Raw genomic sequence first — 24,141 nt, forward strand, 5'->3', positions numbered from 1 at the left:
TTTTATTCACAGTGGAACCCTGGCCTGGACACACCAGGGGTTCCTGTGGGAAGCCTCGACTGCCCTCCAGACCCCACGAGCCTTCTCTCTGCCCTGCTGTGTTGCCCTGCAGGGACCTCAGGCAGGGAGCCCCAGACCTGCTGCCTCATCGAAGCCAAGGCTCCCAGGCCCTTGCTGTTCCGGAAGCTCAGGCGAGACTCTGGTCAGGCTCTGCCCCAACCCCTACAGAGCCGCTCGATTCCTCCCTTGCTCTGAAGACTGGGCCTGGCAGACACCTACTAGGGTGCAGCAGGCCCAGCCTGCCTCTCACAGCCCCCATCTGGGAACCGGTCACCCTCCTCCCCACTCCCAGAGGTGGGCAGGAAAGGCAGTTCTCACCCCGAAACTCCCACAGCTGTCTTGCTGCCCACACACCCACACGCCCGTCTAGGTTTCTCCAAGACCACCAGGAGCTCATCACCCTCCCCCCAGGTCAACCCCATTTCTTTCTTTCTTTTTTTTTTTTTTTTTGATATGGCGTCTCACTCTGGCGCCAGGCTGGAGTGCAATGGCTCGATCTCGGCTCACCACAACCTCTGCCTCCCAGGTTCAAGCAAATCTCCTGCCTCAGCCTCCGGAGTAGCTGGGATTACAGGCATGTGCCACCATGCCCCGCAAATTTTTTTTTATATCTTTAGTAGAGACGGAGTTTCACCATCTTGGTCAGGCTGGTCTTGAACTGCCAACCTCAGGTGATTCGCCTGCCTTGGCCTCTCAAAGTGCTGGGATTACAGGTGTGAGCCACCGAGCCCAGCCAACCCCATTTCTTGAGGATTCAAACGAATCCAAAGGGCGGTGGCACAGGAGGCCTGGGGCTGGTGCTGAAAGAATCCAGGCTCTGGCTTGACCTTCTAGTGATTCAGCATCCACGCCTGTAAGACTCAAGTCCCACCTGCCCCCGGAACAGCCACAAGGCTTCAACATGTCCAGATGTGAGGCACTGTTCACATGTAGAGCTGGACCCAGGGGTCAGATGCCAATCGAACAACAGCCCTCCAGGAGGCAGGGGCCCGGACCCCTAGGCCACAGTACTCACCAGCGCCTTCCTCTTCTGCTCACTGCCTGTGACCACGGAGACAGAGCGGACGATGGGCTTGGTGGTGGCGGCACTGCCAGGGCGCCGGGACACAGGCGGAGGGAGACCTGTCAGACTCAGGTCCACACCTGCCGGGCTGCACTCCGGGGCGCTGCTGATGGCCCGGGTGCCTTTCATGGTGGACAAGGCAGGTCCTGAGCGGGGAAGCAAGAGCTGCAATGAGATGCTGTGGGTGCGGAAACTACAGTCCCCTGCACCCACCGCCTCCAGCCCAGCCTCAGCTGGCCCAGGACACCCAGGTCCACTGGCCACCAAGCTTCCCGGGAAGGCCTGTCACAACCTATGTAGCCCTCTGGCCGGTGGAGGAACACAAGGGAGCTGTTCTGAGCCCAACGTCCAGGAGGGCCCCAGACAATGGACAGGTAGGTGGTGAAGGCAAGGCCCGTGGGTCCCTTGCAGCACCAGCAGCACCCCAGAGGGAGCCCGGGCCACAGGCCATTGTCGATGTGAGCCGGGTTCTGCCATCTACCCAACACCGTGATTCTGAGAAAGTCACTGCCCGAGCCCCAGTCTCCTCTATAAAACGGACATTTGATTTTTTTTTTTTTTGAAACGGAATATCGTTCTTGTTACCCAGGCTGGAGTGCAGTGGCACAATCTCGGCTCACTGCCACCTCTGCCTCCCAGGTTCAAGTGATTCTCCTGCCTCAGCCTCCCAAGCAGCTGGGATTACAGGTGCCCACCACCACACCTGCTAATTTTTGTGTTTTCAGTAGAGACAGGGTTTTGCCATGTTGGACAGGCTGGTCTCGAACTCCTGACCTCAAGTCATTCACCTGCCTCGGCCTCCCAAAGTGCTGGGATTACCGGCATGAGCCACCGCGCCTGTCTCTGTAAAATACACATTTTAAAAAGGGGTTGCGTGTTGGCAGGGCACAGCGGCTCACTCCTGTAATCCCAACACTTTGGGAGGCCAAGGCAGGCGGATTGCCTGAGCTCAGGAGTTCAAGACCAGCCTAAGCAACATGATGAAACCTCACCTCTACTAAAAAATTCAAAAAATTAGCTGGGCGTGGTGGCGGGTACCTATAATCCCAGCTACTCTGGAGGCTGAGGCAGGGGAATTGCTTGTAACTGGCAGGTGGAGTTTGCAGTGAGCCAAGATCATGCCACTGCACTCCAGCCTGGGCAACAGAGCGAGACTCCAAAAAAAAAAAAAAAAAAAAGTGGCGGTGGTTTTGTGAGGTCCAGACGAGATGCTGGTCTCAAGGCCTCAAGGCTGCACTGGGCGAGCACTCACTGGATAACGTGTTATTCCAGCAGGGGACGGGTGTTCTGACGATAGAGGGGATAAGCCTGGGGATGCTGGCTTCCTTACTTTGGAACTTCTCAAAGCAAACACTGCCAGCCCCCAGCCCATCCCCACACGGCACCTCAGCTGATCTTTCTGAACGGGTCTCAGCTCGTGCATGTGCCCCTACCAAAAACCCTGCAACAGCTTCCTAGGCACAGAGAATAAAAACCTCACATCCAGCTCCTGCAAGATCTGACCCTGTATTCTCAGTGACCTCATCAGCTCCCCTGCTGTGCCCCTTTGCTGTGGCTTTAGCCAACACTGCCTCCCTGGTGCTCCTCAAACTCAGCCAGCTTGGCCCCGGCCAGTCCCCTGCCTCTAGGTCTCAGGACACTCCCTCCCTGCACTCAGAGGCCTTCCCTGAGCACCCATCACTCTTCACTCCCCATCCGGCTCTGACTCCCTTCCTGTGGTTGTACACAGTTGGCTCCAGTGCAACCCCAGCACCAGCAGGGGAAGGCGCTCAGCTGAACTAGTAGATGAACGGGAGAGGCTGGCGCCAGGGACCAACGTTGAGAATTACCTCCCTGCCACGGTGGCCTCCAGTGGGCCAGCAGGCACCCAACCTATCGCCCGAGGTCACCCTGGGCTTCCTTCAGCCCAGCACCCCACAGCAGGTCCCCCAAGGTCCCTTCCACGGAGAGGTGGATACCCCTACCCCCTAGAGGCTGACCCTGCCACTGACCAGGCCCAAGTCCTCAGTTATGCACTTCTGATTGTGCGGATGGAACTTAACACCCTCCTCCTGCAGGGCACTGTCCACCCTTGGCTGGACCCATGCAAGACCCTGGAGCCCAGGGCTCTGCTCTCCCAGCCCCACAAGCAAGCGGCTCTGGGATGGCGAACACGGCCTCTCCACGGAAACCTCCAGGCCAGAAGAAGGGAGGCCTGGGAGGCCACTACATCTTGGATAAAACTGTGTCCCTCCCAGGACCTGAAGGGGCGGGGAGTGATGACCAGAGCCCAGACCTGGTCCCCAGGGTGGGTTGACCCTGACCCTGACCCTGACCCTGACTCTGGACAGCGAGACCAGAGCCCATGCCAGAGCTGAGCCCTCCACTTGTCCACGGGGCAGCTCCCATCTCCCCAGTCCCCCTAGGGCTTAAGGCAGCCGGGCCAGAGATGCCAGGACTGGACTCCATGTTGTCCTGGGGACCGGAGGGCAGTGGAGGGAGGTGGAGGGGGTGGAGGTGGGGACCCACACCCTCAGGCACGAGCCTCTCCTCACCTGCGCGGGCCCCGGACCCCCTCACCTGTGGGCACCCTGGATCCCCCTCCCCTCACTTCCCCCGGACCCCTCCCTCAATTGCGCGGGCACCAGATCCCCCCTCACCTGTGCGTGCCCCGGATCCCCATCACTTCACCACTTGACCAAGACCTCCCACCTGCGCGGGCTCCGGACCCCCCCAACCTCCGCGCGCCCTGCAACCCCATCCCTTGCCCGGGCCCCCTCACCTGCGCGGGCTGGGGGCGCAGCCGCGAAGCCGGCCTGGCGCGCGGGGCCTGCAGATTCGGCGGGCGGGGAGTGATGCGGAACCAGTCGCGCCCAAAGCTCGGGTCGGCGACCAGGCGCCCGGCCACCCCAACACTGCCCAGAGGCCCGGTGACAATGAAGCGGCCGGGGGGCCGGGGTGAGCGGCGGCGGCAGCTAGCAACCAGCCTGGCACCGCCTCCCCAGCCCGTCACGCAGGCCCGCCTTTCCTGCGCGCGCCGACTCCGGATTGGCCCTTCACGCTCCCGCTCAGGCCGTGCCGGGAACTCATTGGGCCGCTCGGCTGTCCTTCGCGAAGTTCAAGCGTGGGAGGAGCGGCGGAGAGCTGAGGGACGCGACGGCGGCTGGCGGCCGATTGGACGCGGCTGGAAAGGGGAGGGTCATGTAGGGGGCGGGGGGCCGAGGGCGGCGGGCGGAGCTGGCCGGGGGCCCAGTGGTTGTGGGCGGGGCGTGAAGTGGGGGTGTGACGGGCGAGTGGGGCGTGGCAGATGTGGGCGGGGAAAGGCAGGTGTGGGCGGGGCACGCAGGGCCTGGGAAGGAGACACCAGGGAGGGCACGAGGAGCCCCGGGCCCCGGCTTCGCTCCCGACTCCCCCAGGCCGCTGCACTCTCGCGGCCCCGGGCTCCCCTGCTGTCCTAGGCCGTCCTGTCCCCACCCGCGTGCGCGCCTCCCCTCCTTACCCAGTACGACCGCGAGGGCGTGTGGGCGCCTTGCTAACCTCCCTACCTCCTTCCCTTCGCTCTGCTTTGTTGTTTTTCTTCCTTCTCCAAAGTTTTTTTTTTTGTTTTTGTTTTTTTTTTTTGAGACGGAGTCTCACGCTGTTGCCCAGGCTGGAGTGCAGTGGCGCGATCTCGGCTCACTGCAAGCTCCGCCTCCCGGGTTCCCGCCATTCTCCTGCCTCAGCCTCCTGAGTAGCTGGGACTACAGGCGCCCGCCACCGCGCCCGGCTAATTTTTTGTATTTTTAGTAGAGACGGGGTTTCACGGTGGTCTCGATCTCCTGACCTTGTGATCCGCCCGCCTCGGCCTCCCAAAGTGCTGGGATTACAGGCTTGAGCCACCGCGCCCGGCCCCTTCTCCAAAGTTTTAACGCTGCGCCCCGTGCGTAGCAGCTCTGTGACTCCCCTCCCTCCGGAAGCCCTGGGGATCCCGCCCGTGTCCTCTCCAGGGAAACCATCCTTCCCCTAAAAGTCACAGCACACTGGTCTCCCCTGCCCCCGCTTTTTAAAAAGTCCGGTGCTCTATAAAATACAAAGTTTGATTTATATACAGTAAAATCCACATTTTTTGGTGCGCAGTGGAGTTGTGTAACTTAGTTACAGAACATTCTCCCTCCGGATCCCGCACCTGCTGACCGCTGGTGGCGGCTGCTCAGTTCTCTCTGTTCTCCATCCCTAGAGGCGGCCTTTTCCAGAATGTTACACAAAAGGGATGTCACGCAGCGCGTAGCCTGTGGGTCTGGCTTCTACCACTTCCATTTTGAGATTCATGCTGGTTCCTGTTTATTGCTGAGTGGTATCCTGTAACCAGTGTCAACCACATTTGCTTATTTTATTCATCAAATAAAGGACGCAGAGATTGTTCCTGGTGCTTGGCAAGTATGAATGACGCTGCCATAAACACTCACTCATCGGCTTCTGTGTGGACACGACTTTTCATTTCTCTTGTGTAAATACCCAGCAGTGGGGTTGCTGGATCATATGATAGTTTATAAGAAACTGCCGGCCGGGCGCGGTGGGTCACGCCTGTAATTCTAGAACCTTGCGACGCTGAGGTGGGCGGATCACCTGAGGTCAGGAATTCGAGACCAGCCTAGCCAACATGGCAAAAACTCATCTCTAGTAAAAATCCAAAAAAATTGCCCGTGCCTGGTGGCGTCCACCTGGAGTCCCAGCTACTCGGGAGGATGAGGCAGGAGAATCGCTTGAACCTGGGAGGTGGAGATTGCAGTGAGCGGAGATCACCACTGCACTCCAGCCTGAGCGACAGAGCAAGACTCTGTCTCAAAAAAAAAAGGAAAAAAGGAAAGAAAAAAAAAGGAAACTGCCAAGCTATTTTTACTTCTTTTCTTTTTCGAGATGGAATCTCACTCTGTTGCCCAGGCTGGAGTGCAATGGCATGATCTTGGCTCACTCCAACCTCCGCTTCCTGGGCTCAAGCGATTCTCCTGCCTCAGCCTCCTGAGTAGCTGGGATTACAGGCACACACCACCATGCCGGGCTAATTTTTGTATTTTTAGTAGAGACAGGGTTTCATCATATTGGCCAGGCTGGTCTTCTGAACTGCTGACCTCAGGTGATCCACCCGCCTTGGCCTCCCAAAGTGCTGGGATTACAGGCATGAGCCACCGCACCGACCTACTAAACTGTTTTCCAAAGAAGTTATACAGCTCTACACTCCCACCGGAGCCACAGGCGCTGCGGTTGCTCCTTGGCTCTTGGTATTGTCAGGGTTTGGTTTTATTCGTTTACTTATTTATTTGTTTTTATTTTATTTATTTATTTATTTTTGAGACAGAGTCTTGCTTGTTGCCCAGGCTGGAGTGCAGTGATGTGATCTTGGCTCACTGAAAGCTCTGCCTCCAGGGTTCACACCATTCTCCTGCCTCAGCCTCCCGAGTAGCTGGGACCACAGGCACCTGCCACCACGCCCAGCTAATTTTTTTTTTTTTTAGTAGAGAAGGGGTTTCGCTGTGTTAGCCAGGATGGTCTCAATCTCCTGACCTCGTGATCTGCCTGCCTCAGTGTCCCAAATTGCTGGGATTACAGGCGTGAGCCACAGCGCCCAGCCTGGTTTTATGTGTTTAAGTCATATTAATAGGTATGTCATGGGATCCAATATTTTATAAATCGCATTTGCCTGAAGACTAACGATGTTGAGAATCTATCTACTCATGTGCTTCTGTGTCAGGTATTCATGTATCTTCTTTAGTGAAGTATCTGTTCAAATCATTTGCCATCTTTGAAATTTGGGGTGGTTTATTTTTTACTTCTCAGTGTTCTTCAAACGGTCTTTATATGTCTTTCATGAGATGTGTGATTTGCAAATAAATTCCCCCAGTCTGTGGCTTCTTTCCATTTTCTTAACTGCGTCATTCAAAGAGAAGTTTGTTTTATTTTGTTTTGTTTTTGAGATGGAGTCTTCCTCTGTCGCCCAGGCTGGAGTACAGTGGCATGATCTTGGCTCACTGCAACCTCTGCCTCCTGGGTTCAATCTACTCTCCTGCCTCAGCCTCCCAAGTAGCGGGGACTACAGGCTTTCACCACCATGCTAACTTTTGTATTTTTAGTAGAGACAGGGTTTTGCCATGTTGGCCAGGCTAGTTTTGAACTCTTGACCTCAAGTGATCCTCCGACCTCGGCCTCCCAAAGTGCTGGGCTTACAGGCGTGAGCCACCACACCTGGCCCAAAGAGATGTTTTTAAATTTAATAAAGTCCAACTTTTTATTATTTGTGCTTTTTATATCTTATATATGATGACATTGCCTAATCCAGAGACATTTTCTCCTCTGTTTTCCTCTAGAAGGTTTATGGTTTTAGCTTTCATATTTAGGTCTATGATTCAGTTTAAATTTTATGTAAGGTGTGAGGTATGAGCCAAGGTTCTTTTTTTTTCTATTTTGCATATGGAGGCCCAGTTGTTCCAGTACCATCTGTTGAAAGGCTGCTCTTTCTTCATTAAGTCTCCATATGCAAAAAATTTTCAAAAAGAACCTTTACATGTTTGTAGCAGGGCAATTGACCATATGGTCTATTCTGAACAATGTACTAGTCCATTGATCTGTGTTTCTACCTTTTCACCAATACCACTTGATTAGTGCGCCTTTTTTTTTTTCTTTTTTGCAGAGATGGGGGTCTCACCTATTGCCCAGGCTAGTCTCAAATTCCTAGGCTCAAGCATTTCTCCCACCTTCGCCTCCCAAAGTGCTGGGATTACAGATGTAAGCCACTGCACCTGGCCTATAGTAAATCTTGAAATCAGGTTTTCAGTCCTTTGTTCTTTTTCCAAATTACCTTGGCTATTCCAATTCTTTTGAGTCTTCTTATAAATTTTAGTTTTAGCTTGTCACTATCTAAATCTGTAGACCTGTAATTTGGGAATAATTGACACCATAATTGATTAACATGGTATATCTCTCCACTGATTTGGATCTTCATTGATTTCTTTCATCGGTATTTTGTAGTTTTCAGCATACACATCCTACATATATCTTTCTTTTTTTTTTTTTTTTTTTTTTTTGAGACGGAGTCTCGCTATGTCGCCCAGGGTGGAGTGCAGTGGCCGGATCTCAGCTCACTGCAAGCTCCGCCTCCCAGGTTTTTACGCCATTCTCCTGCCTCAGCCTCCCAAGTAGCCGGGACTACAGGCGCCCACCACCTCGCCCGGCTAGTTTTTTGTATTTTTTAGTAGAGACGGGGTTTCACCGTGTTAGCCAGGATGGTCTCGAACTCCTGACCTCGTGATCCGCCCGTCTCGGCCTCCCAAAGTGCTGGGATTACAGGCTTGAGCCACCGCGCCCGGCCATATCTTTCTAATTAACACCTAATTATTTCATTTTTGGAGTGCCATTACAAATGGTAGTTTTTTATGCTTTAATGTCCCATTGTTTATTGCTATTACAAAAGTGTAATTGATCTTAGTGTATTTACCCTGGAGCCTGCGTCTTTGCTAAACTCACTTCTTAGGAAGTTTTTGGTAGATTTCATGGGATTTTCTACAGTCCTGTTTTCTGTGAACAGTATGTTTTATTTCTTCCTTTCTAATGTGCCTGTCTTTCTTGTTTTTTCTTGCTTTATCGAACCGACCAGGGCTTCAGTGTAGTGCTGAACAGAAATGGTTAGTGTGCACACCATGGCCTTCTTTCCAATCGCAGGGGAAAAACATTAGTCCTTCAGCATTGAGCATGATGTCAGCTGAGGGGTTTTGCAAAAGCCCCTTGCCATGCAAAAGATCTCTTACATTTCTAGCTTGTCAAATTTGGGAGCGTTTTGGGGTCATGAGTGAATGCTGAATTTATTTTGTTTCTTGCTTTTTCTGCATAAAATGAACATGAGGTTTTTCTTTACTATTAGTTAATACGATGGATTGAATTACACTTATTTTCATAGGTTGAAACAGCCTTGCATTCCTGGGATATATTCCACTTAAGAGCGATGTATTACACTTTTCATATATTATTGGATTCATTTTGTTGTTTTCTTGAGGAATTTTGCATCTGTATTCCCAAAGGATATTGATCTCTAGTTTTCTAGACCAAGTGTACACGGAACATCCACCAAGATAAACTATATTCTTGGCCACAAAACAAACTTTAACAAAAGTTTGAAATCCTTAACAAAAGTGTGAGGCCAGGCACAGCAGCTTATGCCTGTCATCCTGATACTTTGGGAGGCTGAGGTGGGAGAATTGCAGGAGGCCAGGAGTTGGAGACCAGTGTGGGCAACACAACGAGAGCCCTGTCTCTACCAAAAAAACACAAAAAACAAAAACAAAAAACCATGTGTGGTGACTGAGGCATGAGGATTGCTTAGGATTGCTTGAACTCAGGAGGTGGAGACTGTAGTGAGCCGTGATTGCACCACTGCACTAGGTGATAGAGCTAGAGTGCAATGGCACAATCATGGCTCACTGCAGCCTTGACCTGTGGAGTTCAAGGAATCCTCCTGCCTCAGCCACCTGGGTAGCGGGACCATGCCTGGCTTTTTTTTTTTTTTTTTTTTGTAGAAATGGGGTCTTGCTATGTTGCCTAGGCTTGAAATCTTTAAACAATATAACAGAAATCATACAAAATATGCTCTCTGACTATATCAGAATTAAATCATAACATAATATGCTTTAAAATAAACCATTGGACAAAAAGGAAGTCTCAAGATAAATTTTAAAATGTTTAGAGCTAAATAAAAATTTAAACGCACCAAAATTCACAGGATGCAGCCAAAGTAGTGTTCACAGGAACTATTTATAGCATTACAATGCTCACATTAGAAAATAAAGGTGACGAATAAATAATCTAAGCTTCCACCTTACAAAACTGAAAAAATAGGCCAGGCGCGGTGGCTCACGCCTGTAATCCCAGCACTTTGGGAGGCCAAGGTGGGTGGGTCATGAGGTCAGGAGATCGAGACCATCCTGGCTAACATGGTGAAACCCCATCTCTACTAAAATACAAAAAATTAACCTGGCATGGTGGTGGGCGCCTGTAATCCCTGCTACTTAGGAGGCTGAGGCAGGGGAATCACTTGAACCTGGGAGGCGGAGGTTGCAGTGAGCCGAGATTGTGCCACTGCACTCCAGCCTGGCGACAGAACGAGACTCTGTCTCAAAAAAAGAAAAAAAAAAAAAGAAACTGAGAAAATAAAAATAAGCCCAAAGCAGAAGAAAGAAAATAATAAAGAACAGAAATTAGTGAACTAGGAAACTGAAAAACAAATTAGTGAAGTAGAAAAAAATAAAACCAAAAGTTCGTTCTTTGAAGAAACTAACATTAATAAACTGCCTGACCAAGAAAAAGGGAAAACAAGTGACCCATATTAGGAATGACAGGAAGAATGTGGTAGTGTGACTACAGCCCCACAGGCATGAACGGAAGAGCGTGATAGTGTGACTACAGGTCCCACAGGCATGAAATGAAGAATAAAGGAATACTACAAAAAACGGAATCACAGATTCAGCAACTGATATAAAATGGACCAATCCCCTGAAGACACAAACTGCTGAAATTAGAAATAGAGAACCCACATAGTCTCTTATTTATTTAAGAAACTGAGTTTCATAGTTTAAAACCTTGCCATTAAGGTTAACTGCAAGAATAGTGCCACTGGGGAGTTCTACCACACGTTTTAGGAATAACGCCCGTCCCTACTTTGAGGCAAGCAGTCCTCTGCGTGTGCCCCTTATTGACGGTATTTTTATTAAAATGCACATACACAAAAGAAGAAAAATAAATGGCCCAGCTTCATGTAAACAGTAGTGTTTATTCAGAAAGCATAAACCCCAGCGCTCTCGGAAGGTTCTTCTGAGATGGACCAGAGGCTCCAATCAGAGGCTTCGTGTGCGGGAAGCAATTACAGCATGAAGGAGCAGGTGAGAGCCAGGGAAGGGTCACGTGGGGATCTGAAACTTGAAATGGTCAAAGACCAGACGGCACAAGGCAGCCCGGACAAGACACCCTCAGCCCACGTGCACCAAACCCAGCCTCAGCCCCCAGCCCACCCCGAAGGGATGGGGAGGCGGTGGCTTACTGCTCATGACCTCCTGGGGAAGGAGGGAGCTGAGATCAAAATGAAATAAAGAACCTGGTAGTCGCTTCCATATTCACACAAGAAACCTCATGTCTGAGGGCAAGACAAGCAGGGGCTGCCCCCTGGGACTCCTGAGATCAACATTTCTGAGGCCCTGCCACCTGCCTATCCCTTGTAGGGATTCAAGTCCAAATAGCCAGAGCCTCTGGCAGAGGAGATGGGGAAAACTGAGGTAGCCCTAGGGTCCTCCTCTCAGGTCAAGTTGCCTGGAGACTGTAGCAGCTACGGTTGAGGCTGCTCAGGCAGCACAGAGCCCCCCGGGCAGCAGCTGAAGCTGAAGGCTCCAGGGCCAGGCCGTCGGGTCAGGCGTTCAGGAACGCGAAAGCTGACGGCTCTGAGCCAGGAGGCTCTTTGACTGCTGTCCTCTGGGACGATGTTTGCGGGGCTTGGGGAGCATCAAGGCAGGACTCTCCTGCAGCAGCCCCGGCGCCCACCAGGCGGGGGCAGGCCACCAGCTCCATACCAGCAAACAAGGAGTCGCGGCTCCACGCACAGTCGCTGGGGCCTCTCTTTGGGCTGTCTGTGCCCCCTAGGACCTGTTCAGGTCCCCACCCCCTGCTTTCTGCCAGTCTGGCCTTGGCCTTGCTGGGGTCTCCGCGGGCTGGAATGGGGGAGGCATCCGGGGGTGGGGTGGGCACAGGGCTGGGCGGCATCCCAGATGAGGGAGCAGGGCTCCGGCATGAGACTGCGGTTGAACTCAGAGGCTGGAGGAAGAGTTGGCTCCCAGCAAGAGGCACAGCATCGGTCAGCAGGTCAGATGGGCCTGGGAGGGCGGCTGTGGGGCCAGGCTCGGCTGAGGTGCCCCGGGCAGGGGACAGCTGCCCACAGGAGGCCTCAAAGTGCCTCAGGATCTGAAAGAGGAAGGAAGGAGGAACCAGGGAGATTCCTATGCAACCCTGGAAATTGTGGGGACCAGGGCCCGCCTCTCCCTAGGGCCTCCTCAGTCCCTCCACTCAGAGGGCAGGGCCAGTTCTGGACAGGACGCCGGCTGCCAGGAGGGGGCTGGAGCAGTGCACCCAGTTGTCATCCCACTGAGAGCAGCTGCTGGGCTGGTGCTGGCGACAGGGGGCAGGTGTCACACCCACACCTCAAATCTTGTTCCTTCACTCACTACTATACCAACGGACACCCTCCCCGTCATAACCCACCAGGCACTGCTGGAGGGAGTGAACACACGTGGCCCGGCACATCTGGGTGTTTCCAACTGTTGGACGCAGGGTTCTTCCAGCATGCCTGTTTTAGAAACCCCACTACGAGGTTCGCCTGCGGTGGTGCAAACCCCAGGCTCACTTGTCGCTCTGACTGAAAGGTGAGCTAGATAAGGACGACTTGGGGATGGGTGACTGAGGTCCTGTGTTTCCAGCAGCCAGGGAGAAAACAGGAAGAAAGAAACTGGGGGTGTCCACAGGCAGAGGGAGGGTGCCAGGGCCTGGCAGCAGAGAGAGGCCTCCCAGTGTGACTCCAGCAGCCTCCAGGCAGTTCGGAGTGTTCAAGTGCACAGAGATCAATGGAACCACTTCTGCCCTCCGGAGCTGAGCATGAGCTGGGCCATGGGTGGCAAACTGCATGTGCAGTCAGGGAGGGCTTCCTGGAAGAGGTGGGTGTGAGCCGAGACACAAGGGCAGGAACATTAAGGCAGAGGAGTTTGGGGGCTTCCAGGAACAGGTAGAGGCCAGTGTCCCGTGAGTGCTGCGGAGCTGGGGTGGAAGGCAGGAAGGGAGTTGGGGAGGTGAGGACCCTGACTCACTGCTGCTCCCTCTGCCAGCGGGACGGGGACTCGGGAGGCGGGTCCGGGAAGGGCTGACCAAGCGCCGGGCAGGGACAGGGTGGCCGTGGACTGCAGTGTATGTCCTGCTGTACCCTTGGACCCGTGTGTGTGTGGCACTCTGCAGCTGCCCACCTTGGTGGCCTTGTTGGTCACAGGTCCCGGGCTGCCCATGCTGAGCTCCTGCAGCCGCGGCCGGGTGCGGAGGAGGATGTGCTCCTGGGGAAGGAGGTCGGCGCTCCCCAGGGAGGCAATGGCACACAGGGCCCTCTGCGGACGAAGGGAGGGGACATTAGCACGCATGGGGCAGCAGCTCCATGCCAGGGAGGCCTGTCTGGCCATCTCTCTCCCTATTCTCCCTCCTCCTCAACGACTGGAGTGCCAGGAGGCACCAGGGACAGCTCCACCAGAGCCCTGTCCTCACCGCCTTACACCCCAGTTCCCGGACACCAGAGCCCTGTCCTCACTGCCTTACACCCCAGCTCCCGGACACCAGAGCCCTGTCCTCACTGCCTTACACCCCGGCTCCCGAACACCAGAGCCCCTACACCCCAGTTCCCAGACACCAGAGCCCTGTCCTCACTGCCTTACACCCCAGTTCCCAGACACCAGAGCCCTGTCCTCACTGCCTTACACCCCAGTTCCCAGACACCAGAGCCCTGTCCTCACTGCCTTACACCCCAGTTCCCAGACACCAGAGCCCTGTCCTCACTGCCTTACACCCCAGTTCCCAGACACCAGAGCCCTGTCCTCACTGCCTTACACCCCAGTTCCCAGACACCAGAGCCCTGTCCTCACCGCCTTATACCCCAGTTCCCAGACACCAGAGCCATGTCCTCCCCGGCTCCTGGACACACCCCAGTGAGAAGCACGTGACCTGCTGCCCCGTTCGCCTTACCTTCATTCCTCTGCATGCCCCCGCAACATGCCCACGCGTGTCCACACTTTCATGTGCATGCACACACACATAGGCACATACATACACAACCACACACATGAAGTCATGTACACACGCACACATGCACAGGCACACACACAGGCACACACACATGCACAGGCACACACACATGCACAGGCACACACACAGGCATACACATATGCACAGGCACACGCATAGGCACACACACATGCATACACACAGGCACACACACATGCACAGGCATACACACAGGCACACACACATGCACAGGCATACACACATGCACAGGCACACACACATGCACAGGCACACACACAGGCATACACACAGGCACACACACAGGCATACACACGTGCACAGGCACACACACAGGCACACACACAGGCATACACACAGGCACACACACACATGCACAGGCATACACACATACACAGGCACACACACACACAGGCATACACACAGGCATACACACATGCACAGGCACACACACACACACAGGCACACACACACACAGGCATACACACAGGCATACACACATGCACAGGCATACACACACACACAGGCACACACACACACAGGCATACACACAGGCATACACACATGCACAGGCATACACACACACACAGGCACACACACACACGCATACACACAGGCATACACACATGCACAGGCATACACACACACACAGGCACACACACACACAGGCATACACACAGGCATACACACATGCACAGGCATACACACACACACAGGCATACACACATGCACAGGCATACACACACACAGGCACACACACACAGGCATACACACAGGCATACACACATGCACAGGCATACACACACACACAGGCACACACACACAGGCACACACACAGGCATACACACAAGCGCGCACACACACACACAGGCGCGCACACACACACACAGGCACACACACACACAGGCGCACACACAGGCGCACACACACACACAGGCACACACACAGGCACACACACATGCACAGGCACACACACATGCACAGGCACACACACAGGCATACACACATGCACAGGCACACACACAGGCGCACACACACACACACAGGCGCACACACACACAGGCACACACACAGGCACACACACATGCACAGGCACACACACAGGCGCACACGCACACACACAGGCGCACACACACACACACACAGGCACACACACACACACAGGCACACACACACAGGCGCACACACACACACACGCACACACACACACACACAGGCGCACACACACACACACACACAAGCGCACACACACACACACATGCACACACACACACACAGGCGCACACACACACACACATGCACACACACACACACAGGCACACACACAGGCATACACACAGGCACACACACACACACAGGCGCACACACACGGGAACGTCCACACACAGGCACACACACACACAGGCACACACACATGCACAGGCATACACACAGGCACACACACACACACAGGCACACACACACACAGGCATACACACAGGCATACACACATGCACAGGCACACACACAGGAATGTTCACACACGCGCACACACAGGCACACACACACACACAGGCACACACACATGCACAGGCACACACACAGGAATGTTCACACACACACAGGCACACACACGCACAGGCACACACACAGGAATGTTCACACACACAGGCACACACACAGGAATGTTCACACACAGGCACACACACACACAGGAATGTTCACACACAGGCACACACACACACACAGGCACACACACACACAGGCACACACACACACACAGGCACACACACAGGAATGTTCACACACACAGGCACACACAGGAATGTTCACACACACAGGCACACACACACACACAGGCACACACACACACACAGGCACACACACAGGAATGTTCACACACACAGGCACACACAGGAATGTTCACACACACAGGCACACACACACACACAGGCACACACACACACAGGCACACACAGGAATGTTCACACACACAGGCACACACACACACACAGGCACACACACACACACAGGCACACACAGGAATGTTCACACACACAGGCACACACACACACACAGGCACACACACACACAGGCACACACACAGGCACACACACAGGAATGTTCACACACACGCGCGCACACACACACACGGGAACGTCCACACACAGGCATGTGCACACAGGCACGCCCTCCCGCCCGCATGCGCAGCTCACCAGCTGCGTGCACTCACTGGTCCCACGCAGGTGGCAGGTCAGCAGCTGCAGCACAGCCTCACAGTTGAGCAGTCCACACCTGCACAGAGGGGACACCTGGGTGGCGAGTGCGGCCCGTCCCCTCCTCCCTCGCCCAGGGTTGGGGCTGGGGCAGAGCCAGGCGGGTCCAGGCGCACTCACGCTTTGAGGAAGTGCTGTGCCTCCTCGCAGCTCAGGAAGGCGCATGGTCCCCGAGTCACAGTCCTCACCAAGCTCAGCTCCTGCTGACAGTCACTCAGGGCTACCACCTCGACCCTGCCAGGGGGAATGGCCGGGTCAGGGGTGAGTTGGGGCCGTGCCCCCACCCCTGCCTCACCCTGGGGAGAACCTGGAGAGCAGGAGCCGCGCTGGGAGGGGGGTGGTGTGGTGGCTCCGAGACCACTCCCGCATACCCAGCAGCTTCCACTCACCTTTCTGCCAGGTCGCCCGGCTCCCGGCTGGCCCCTGAATGGCTGTCGCTGCCAGAATGACTGCCCGAGTCTGAGACCCTGCTCAAGTCACTGTTCTGGGAGGAATTCTGAGAGCTGGGGCTGCTGTCCAGCTCGTCCCAGCCCCCTCCGGCCTGCCCAGGCTGATGCCTCATGGCTGGAGGAAACAGGATGGCCGGTGAGATCCCCAGGGCTTCAGGCCAGCCCCATGCCCACCTCCCGGGGCCCTGGACCAAGGCCTTGGGGACTGAGTCCTGAGCTGAGGATGGGTGGCCGGCCACCTTGGCTCCAGCTTCAGCAAACACCAGCCCCAGTGGGCATCTGCTTCCACCTCGGGTCCCGTCCCCTCCTGCTGTGTGGGAGGCCCCGGGATTTGCCTCCATGGCTGCAAAGCCCCAGCGGTGACAGGAAGGAGTGACCCAGACCCCAAGGGGAGGAGCCCTCGCCTCGATACCTCGGGGACCTGGAATAGCCCCGGGGAGTGGGTTCCCCAGGGTTGGGGGACCGTGGTTGGCTGAAGGCATCGTGGCAGGCTGGTAGGTGTCACCCCGCGGCAGGAGCCTCTGGGTACTGGGACTCTCGGGCCCGGGGCGCATGGCGCTGGCCACCACCTCCGCGGCCTTCTGGATGGTGGAGAGGAAGGCTTCGCCTGCCGAGCCTGCACCTGAGGAGAGGGAGATGGGACGGCCGCCCAGTGCGGCCCCCACCCACGTTCTCTGGGAGCGGGGTGCCCACATGGGCTCCCTGCTCAGGCTTGGGGAGGTCGGGGTACACGCTGCAGGGAGGGAGGCCTCCAGGTGGACCCCAGGCCCTCTGGAAGCTCCCGGTGGACTCCACTTTGGCATTCCCACGCCCAGTGGCCTAGACACCCAGCTCACAGCAGTTATGCCTCCATCCCTCTGCTCTGTCCTCTGGGGGTGAGGGTGTCCTAAGGGGCTTGGGCTCGGCCTTGGCTCAGGGAGGTGTGTCCAGGGCTTGGGGAGGGGCCGGCCTTTCCCGTGTGAGCTCCCTGTAGAAGGTGCCCCCACACCAAAGTGTCAGCAGGAGCCCCGGGCTGCGTGCAGGACAGTGTGACACAGCCTAACGGTGAGCGGCGAGACACCGCCCGGGGCCTGGCAGCAGGGCACAGCTGGGCCGGGGGCTGGGTCCCAGCTGCAGGCCGTGGTGCCACCTGTGGTTCTTCTGGCGCTAATGAGTAGTTGTCCACTGGCACTGCCCCAGCTTGTAACAGCTCCACACAGGACTGCCCGAGTCACTCACACTACAGCCAGGGGACAGCCCTCAGCCCCTCTTGGAGTGGGACTCCCCCTGCCATGGGACCCAGCCCTGACTTCTTGCTGGGCCTGGTTTCTCTCGCCTGTCCGTAAAGCAGCCCTGGCCACACCTGCCCCACCCCCACGGCAGCAGTGGGGACAGCCCCAGGAAGGGCTGAGGCCGTGTAGGGGAGGGGACGGGGGGCAGCAGCTACCAGGTGGGGCAGCATGGTCCGGCCCCCACCGCCCTCCTCATTCCTGTACCCTGAGATGCCGGGGCCCATGCAGGCCCTTCCCACTCACCCGTGCGGCCATGTTCCTTGCTGTAGCCGAAACCCTGGAGGGTGCCGTGCGGCCTGGCCTGGGAGCCCATGCCTGCAGAGGGTCCTCTGTCAGCGGTAAGTCGGCCCCCACCGTCAGCCCTGCCCATGGGTGGCACAGACGCCGAGGACACTCAGGGAGGCAGAAACCCGGTGCCGGGACTGGACACAGTCCCCTCGGTCACCTACCTGTGGCAGGCGGGTTCCCCAGAGGCTGGGAGGGAGCCAGTGGCAACACGGTGTCCGAGAACAGGGTGCTCCCCAAGTCCTACATGGGGAGGCGGAGGCCCTCAGCGTCCTCATGCCGGGGCCTCCTGTACTCGCCCTGCCACTCGTATCAGCTGTGTTCTGTCCCCCAGAGGCAGGGGTCCCGGGCAGGGGAACTGCAAACCCCCCAGCTGACATCCTGGCCCCAGTCCTGCCCTCTACAGGAGGAAGGGCACCCCGCAGAGCGACACTGCTCCTGGGCTCACCTGCGCGGCCGCCCGAACCTTCTGGTACAAGCTGTTCCCGTGCAGAGGATCTGGGGGCCCCGCAAAAGCTGCAGAACATAAAAGGCAAGTGGGGGGCAGGGCTGAGCCTGGCACCGCTGCTCCCTGCAGAACATGGTGAACTGGGCCCACTCCAGGGTGGCAAGTTCCTGCCACCCGGGCCCTTCTGTCACGGCCACTGGCACGCCTTCCTCCAGGACCCCGCAGAGGCCACACCAGAGCAGACCCTCAGCTCCCCCCACCCATGCCCCACAGAGGCGAGTCTCTCTCCACGCAACCACCTCGCCTCCCCCAGGGCTGGCAACCCCTGGTGCCTGAGCTGGTGCGGCCTCCCTGCAGCCCACTCTCCCTGCCCCAGGTGCACCAGGGACCCCTCGGAGGCTGCCGGGGCCTGGAGGGAGACACCAGCCTTCTTATCACAGCCTGAAAGCTCCGCCTGGACCCACCCATCCTCAGTCTCAGCCGCCTCGGGCTCCCCTGCCCTGAGAGTTCCTCTCACGGTGAACTGGGACTTCTGTCCTTAAATCTTCCGGCCCCAGAGCCTCCTGAGCCTGCACCTGGAGCCGAGGCATCCTTTCAGGGCTCATGCTGACAGCCGCGCCTCTGAGAACCCTTGGAGAGCCTCAGTCACAGATGAATCCACTCGCCACCCTGGCAGGCTGGCCCTGTGATTCGCAGACGACGCCCCTGGCTGTCCCTGGGCCCAGGGTGGCAGCCGCAAGCTGAGTCAGTGGCTGGATAAACTGACCCCCTGCAGCTGCCATCTTCCCGCAGGAGCCCAGGGCACCCGCCTGCCACCTCGCGCTGGCCCTCCTCTGTGACAGAGCAGGAGCATCACCGTCTTGGACAAGCCCCTCATTCTAAAGTTCACCTTAACCAAAAACCGCCTAAATCCAAAAGGCATCAGCCTAATGGCTAAAGTCAGCACAACCATAAACTACAAATAACATCTCCAACCAGAAACACTCCAAACTCCTCCCCGACCAGAGACATGCCAGCCCGAGACAACCCTCCTCCGGCCGGGAAGACGCCAGCTTCGAGAAAACCCACCTCCGGGCTGGAAAGATGTCCCAAGATAACCTGCCGTCCTTCCAGCCCGGCCACGAACTTCTCCACACACATGTTCCGAGCTCCTGACGAGCCCTCACCCCAAAACCAACACACGCTTAGTCTGTAAGAGAAGGGGCTTCTGACCACAATCGGCTGGGGGCGCCTCTCAGGTTTTAACTAAAGAAAACCTGTCTTGGGCCGGGCGTGGTGGCTCAAGCCTGTAATCCCAGCACTTTGGGAGGCCGAGGCGGGCGGATCACGAGGTCAGGAGATCGAGACCATCCTGGCGAACACGGTGAAATCCCGTCTCTACTTAAAAATACAAAAAACTAGCCGGGCGCGGTGGCGGGCGCCTGTAGTCCCAGCTACTCGGGAGGCTGAGGCAGGAGAATGGCGTGAACCCGGGAGGCGGAGCTTGCAGTGAGCTGAGATCGCACCACCGCACTCCAGCCTGGGCGACAGAACAAGACTCTGTCTCAAAAAAAAAAACAAAACAAAACAGAAAACCCGTCTTTAACTGTCAGCTGCGTTTTGTGTTTCTTTCCTCTTTCTGACGCTCTGCGTGCGTGGGGTGGGCCATCCTCACTGCATACCCGCCGCCTGGCGGGGGCCGCCCCGTCTCTCATGTGCGCCTGCCTTCCTCACAGGGCTGTCGTGACACCTCCCACATCCTGTGCCCCACCCAGGGCCAGTGCCCAGGCACGGCAGGCGACAGCCATCATCCACAACTGCCTCTGCACAGGACAGACTCTAGTGCCAACAAGAACCCAGGGTCTGAAGAACAGCCTTTCCCAACCTCGGGGCCTGCCATGCCCCATCCCCACACCTGCTGCAGCCCCCACCCCAGGGCATGTCCCCGAGACCACTGAAGCCACAACATACATGCACCAACCACAGCCACGGGAGTGGGCTGGGGGCCCGGGGCCCTCTGACCCGCTGAATGGTGAGGATAAATGGCTGGTACTGCCTTGGCCCCAAAGCTGTGAGGACTCTATTAGAATGGCGAGAGCGCCCTCACACAGCCGTTCCTTCAGGGGCATCTACCGCCTAAGTCATGTGTCACAACTGTCGATGGTGGCCCAGGGCACTGGCCCCTGAGGGACACCTAGAGCTGCATGCCCACTTGTCACAAAGTGGGGCAACACTGGTTTCGACGCCGGTTTTGGGGTGAGCCCAGTGGATGGACACGCTTAGGGTCTCCATAAGCAAGCAGCGGCACGACAGACACTCAGTCTCCCTCCCCAGAATTCCCCTCTCAGGGGCTGGGCTGGGGTCCAGACATGGTGTGCCCAGTGACCACCTGGAGCCCCATGGAAGATCTCAGGCCAAGCCCCCACAAGTCCTCATTAGGCAGAGGCACACGGGACTGCCCCCCAGCCTGTGGGACGGCTCCCCCAGACCCACCTGCTGCCTGGACAGATTGACTGGCCGGGGCCCCGCCTCTCCTGCCTCCCAGTCCCGCCCTCCCATGGCTTCCCTCTGTCTTGAGCTCTGAGGAGCAGCCCTAGAACAAGAACCCACAGCCTGAGGAGGACGTGTGAACAGGCACTGAGTCTGCTACGTGTGGGCACTGGGATGGAGGGGAAGACCCGCGGGGCACACAGAGAAACAAACAATGGCAACCGGGGCAGCAAGCACAGGGACAGACGCAGCTGAAGGCCCAGGGACACACGGGAGGCACGGAGGACCCAGCGGAGGGAGGGGCAGGGCACGTCAGGGGAGGCCGAGTCGGCCAGCTGGGGTGCGGGTGGGCAGCAGGTGGAGAGGCCAGGGATGGGCCAGGATCAGCAACGCGGGGCTTTGACGGGGACCAGGCCCAGGTGAGGGCTCTGGCTGAAGTCTTGCTTCTCAAGCCCGGAGGATTTGCCGCCCTCCCGCACTGTCCAAAGCCCCTGTACCTGCGGCTTCCTGGATGAAGGCAGAGTTGCGTTTGAGGATGAGCAGGAAGGAGGAGGAGCCGTGGCCACACAGATACAGCAGGATCTTCAGCACCTGGGGAGTGGGGCGGTCAGCAGCGCTGGGAGGGCCGGACACGGGACGCCCAGGGCAGGGCCCAGGGCACCCAAAGGGCACAGAGCTGCTTGCCACCCTGGGCCGCTCATCTCCTCCTCTAGCCTCACCACCATGGGCCAGGCCTCGGGCCTGACCCTTGACCACCCAGGGGCTCACCTTGAGCTTCCCGTGGCCGGAGCTGCTGTGTAGGCGGCTCAGGAGGTACTCCAGCAGGCACTGGCTGCTGCCCGGAGACTCGTGGGAGATTTCTGTGGCACGCTCGGGTTAGGGAAGGGCGAGATGGTGAAGGCTGCGCCGGGCCGCAGGGAGACCGGGCCCTGGGACCTCCAGTCCATGCTCCCTGGAGGCGCCTCCTGCAGGCTCTGCCGTCAGGAGCGCAGGGCTTCTCAGGTCTCCTGTGCCATCAGTACTGCAGCCTTCAGACCCACCCACGGCTGCTTACAGTGATAAAGGAGCTGCGGATCCCCCTAGGGACAGCAGAATCCCCGGGAACCCTTCGCACCACTCTGGGACCCTGCCATCTGTTCTTTCCCCCACACGGTACGTCGAGGAAGGATACTAGCAATCTCTTCAAACAGGTAGCCCGGACATGGGACATCATCATCCGATGTCCCCTTCAGAAGAATCGGGAGCTGAAAGGGAACAAGAGCCCCGCTGTGATGAGGTGCCATCTCCCACAGGGGTGGATCCACACCCCTCCAAAGGGGATGGAAACGGCCCACCGATCGCTGTTGACATGGCCGGAGAGAGGCCTGGGAAGGGGTGAGAACCGTGCTACTGGCCACAGGGAGGCTGCAGCAGGGTCCTCTCTCAACAGTCAGGGATGAACAGCCTTGGAGAAGAGGCAAATCAGTGGTGGTTCTCCACGGAGGAGCTGTGCCACTTGGGTTACGATGGGACACAGCCCCCAGCCTCCCTGCGCTTACCAGCACGTAAGGCTATTTAAAAGTACCTCTCCTGTACCTACCTACTGACTAGCAAAGCCAAACAAGGCCCAGGCAAGCCCTTTTCCACGCAGAGGACTATGAATAGTTCCACCTCCCAAGAGCCCGGATTGGCAGAGTGACAGCCGCTCAGCCTGACTGGCTCCATCGCTCCCCAAGAACCGACCGATGTCGTGTGTTTTATGTTCGCTAACAGCAGATGGACTTATTGGTTTCATGCTGACTTACTGGCACAAAGATGTAGAGTTTATAGGGATGAAAACTGGAACCACCCATTTTTGCATTATTCAGTTTCAGGACACAACAGAGTTCAAGAGTATTTAAGAGGACAAGCATGGGACCGACCACGTGAGGTGCTGAAGCCTTTCAGTTGGCAGCGCGGAGATCTAGTGACAACACACGCAAACGTGGACCTGAAGTGTTTCCCGAGGCTGTGGACACACATCACTGACACTATTTGCCCACCAAGCCCTAAGGGGAGCTAGACAGGTTTGCAGGTGACAGCTGACAACGGCAGAACGCAGCACACAACGACTCTGTCCAAACCTTGCACTGAGAGCTTTGACCAACCCTAGCGTGGCTTCTGGCAGCCCAAGGCCGCGCCCTGGGCCCACTCAGCCCCCTCTGAGGTTCAGCCTAGGAAAGCTGAGGGCTGACAAAAGAGGGCAGTTTGCTCAGGACGACACCTGGGAACTGGCCCGGCCTCTCCTTCTCAGAGCGTTTACTAAGAGGGGCTTACAACGGTGTGTCCTTCCCTGTCCCTTCGAAATGTCTGTGTTCTCTGCAACCCAGGGGTGCCTCTCCAGGACCGGAGTCCTCTGAAACGCCACCGTTAGGGAGGACGGCGGGCGGCCAGCCCACCTGGGCGCCGGCAGCACGGACACAGCGGCTCCACGTCCACTGGGTCCGCCGCTCCTTCCCTCCTGTCGGAGCCCACTGAATGCTGGCCGAGGCCTGTTCGTTCCCCCAGGGTCTGGCTGTACCCATCGCCCTTGCGCTCGGTGGGTCCGGCTTGGGAGGCCCCGGGACGGCGCGGCGGGCGGGCAGCTCAGGGGCGTCGGCGCGGGCGAAGGGGCCGGCAGCAGCTACCCGGCGCGGAGACGCAAGGTCAACGGCTCAAGCCCGGGGCGAGTCCGGGGAACGCGGCGCTCGAGAGAAGCCGTGGGGCCGGGGCCCGGGCGGACCGCCCTCACTCACCCGGTGTAGAAAGCTCAGGCGGTCCCGTAGCGGCGGCGCGGCAGCCATGATCCAAGTCCCCTCCCGGTCTGCCCCGCTTCCGCCAGGCCCGGGCTCTCCAATCACTGCGCGGGTCTGGCTCCGCCGGCCAATCCCTCGCGGCGGGGCGGGCCCTGAGGTTGGCTTCGTAAACAATTTGAGCCTAGGCCAATCCGAAGTCCCAGGGCACAGACAGACTAGGACAAGAGCCAATTGCAGGGGCTCTGGCCAATTAAGACGCGCAGGAAAGG

The 24,141-nt window shown here is 57.2% G+C and overlaps 2 protein-coding genes across 48 annotated transcripts in view; both read right to left on the minus strand.

Moving 5' to 3' along the window:
* Positions 1–4,079, minus strand: part of CEP131 (centrosomal protein 131) — a 38,630-nt gene extending 34,551 nt beyond the window's left edge. For all 25 annotated transcript variants that reach the window (XR_013407457.1, XM_077973224.1, XM_028836909.2 and 22 more), the window contains exons 1-2: positions 3,885–4,079; positions 1,076–1,269 (exon numbers count right to left, since the gene is read on the minus strand). Coding sequence is in view for 24 of the 25 variants with exons in the window: in XM_077973224.1 (XP_077829350.1) it covers positions 1,076–1,252 (177 nt within the window). In the remaining variant the exon portion in view is untranslated. The remainder of the gene's footprint in view (positions 1–1,075; positions 1,270–3,884) is intronic.
* Positions 4,080–10,875: 6,796 nt separating this feature from the next.
* On the minus strand, positions 10,876–23,930 carry TEPSIN (TEPSIN adaptor related protein complex 4 accessory protein). Of its 23 annotated transcripts, none has more exons than XM_028836921.2 (13): positions 23,873–23,930; positions 22,291–22,363; positions 21,888–21,979; positions 21,617–21,710; positions 18,651–18,718; positions 18,367–18,445; positions 18,161–18,232; positions 17,059–17,262; positions 16,587–16,761; positions 16,318–16,431; positions 16,138–16,216; positions 13,123–13,257; positions 10,876–12,073 (listed from the first exon to the last, which is right to left on the minus strand). In XM_028836921.2, exons 1-13 carry the CDS (start codon positions 23,918–23,920, stop codon positions 11,525–11,527), a joined length of 1,782 nt encoding a protein of 593 aa, XP_028692754.2. In that variant the 5' UTR covers positions 23,921–23,930; the 3' UTR covers positions 10,876–11,524. The 23 variants fall into 23 exon arrangements, with proteins under 23 accessions (XP_028692754.2, XP_077829376.1, XP_077829372.1 ...); XM_077973250.1 differs by having other exon boundaries at positions 10,876–12,919; positions 16,155–16,216; positions 17,059–17,268; XM_077973246.1 differs by having other exon boundaries at positions 17,059–17,268.
* Between the last annotated feature and the right edge of the window lie 211 nt (positions 23,931–24,141).

This window comes from Macaca mulatta, chromosome 16 (genome assembly GCF_049350105.2).
Source record: "Macaca mulatta isolate MMU2019108-1 chromosome 16, T2T-MMU8v2.0, whole genome shotgun sequence".
Classification (NCBI taxonomy): Eukaryota; Metazoa; Chordata; class Mammalia; order Primates; family Cercopithecidae; genus Macaca; species Macaca mulatta.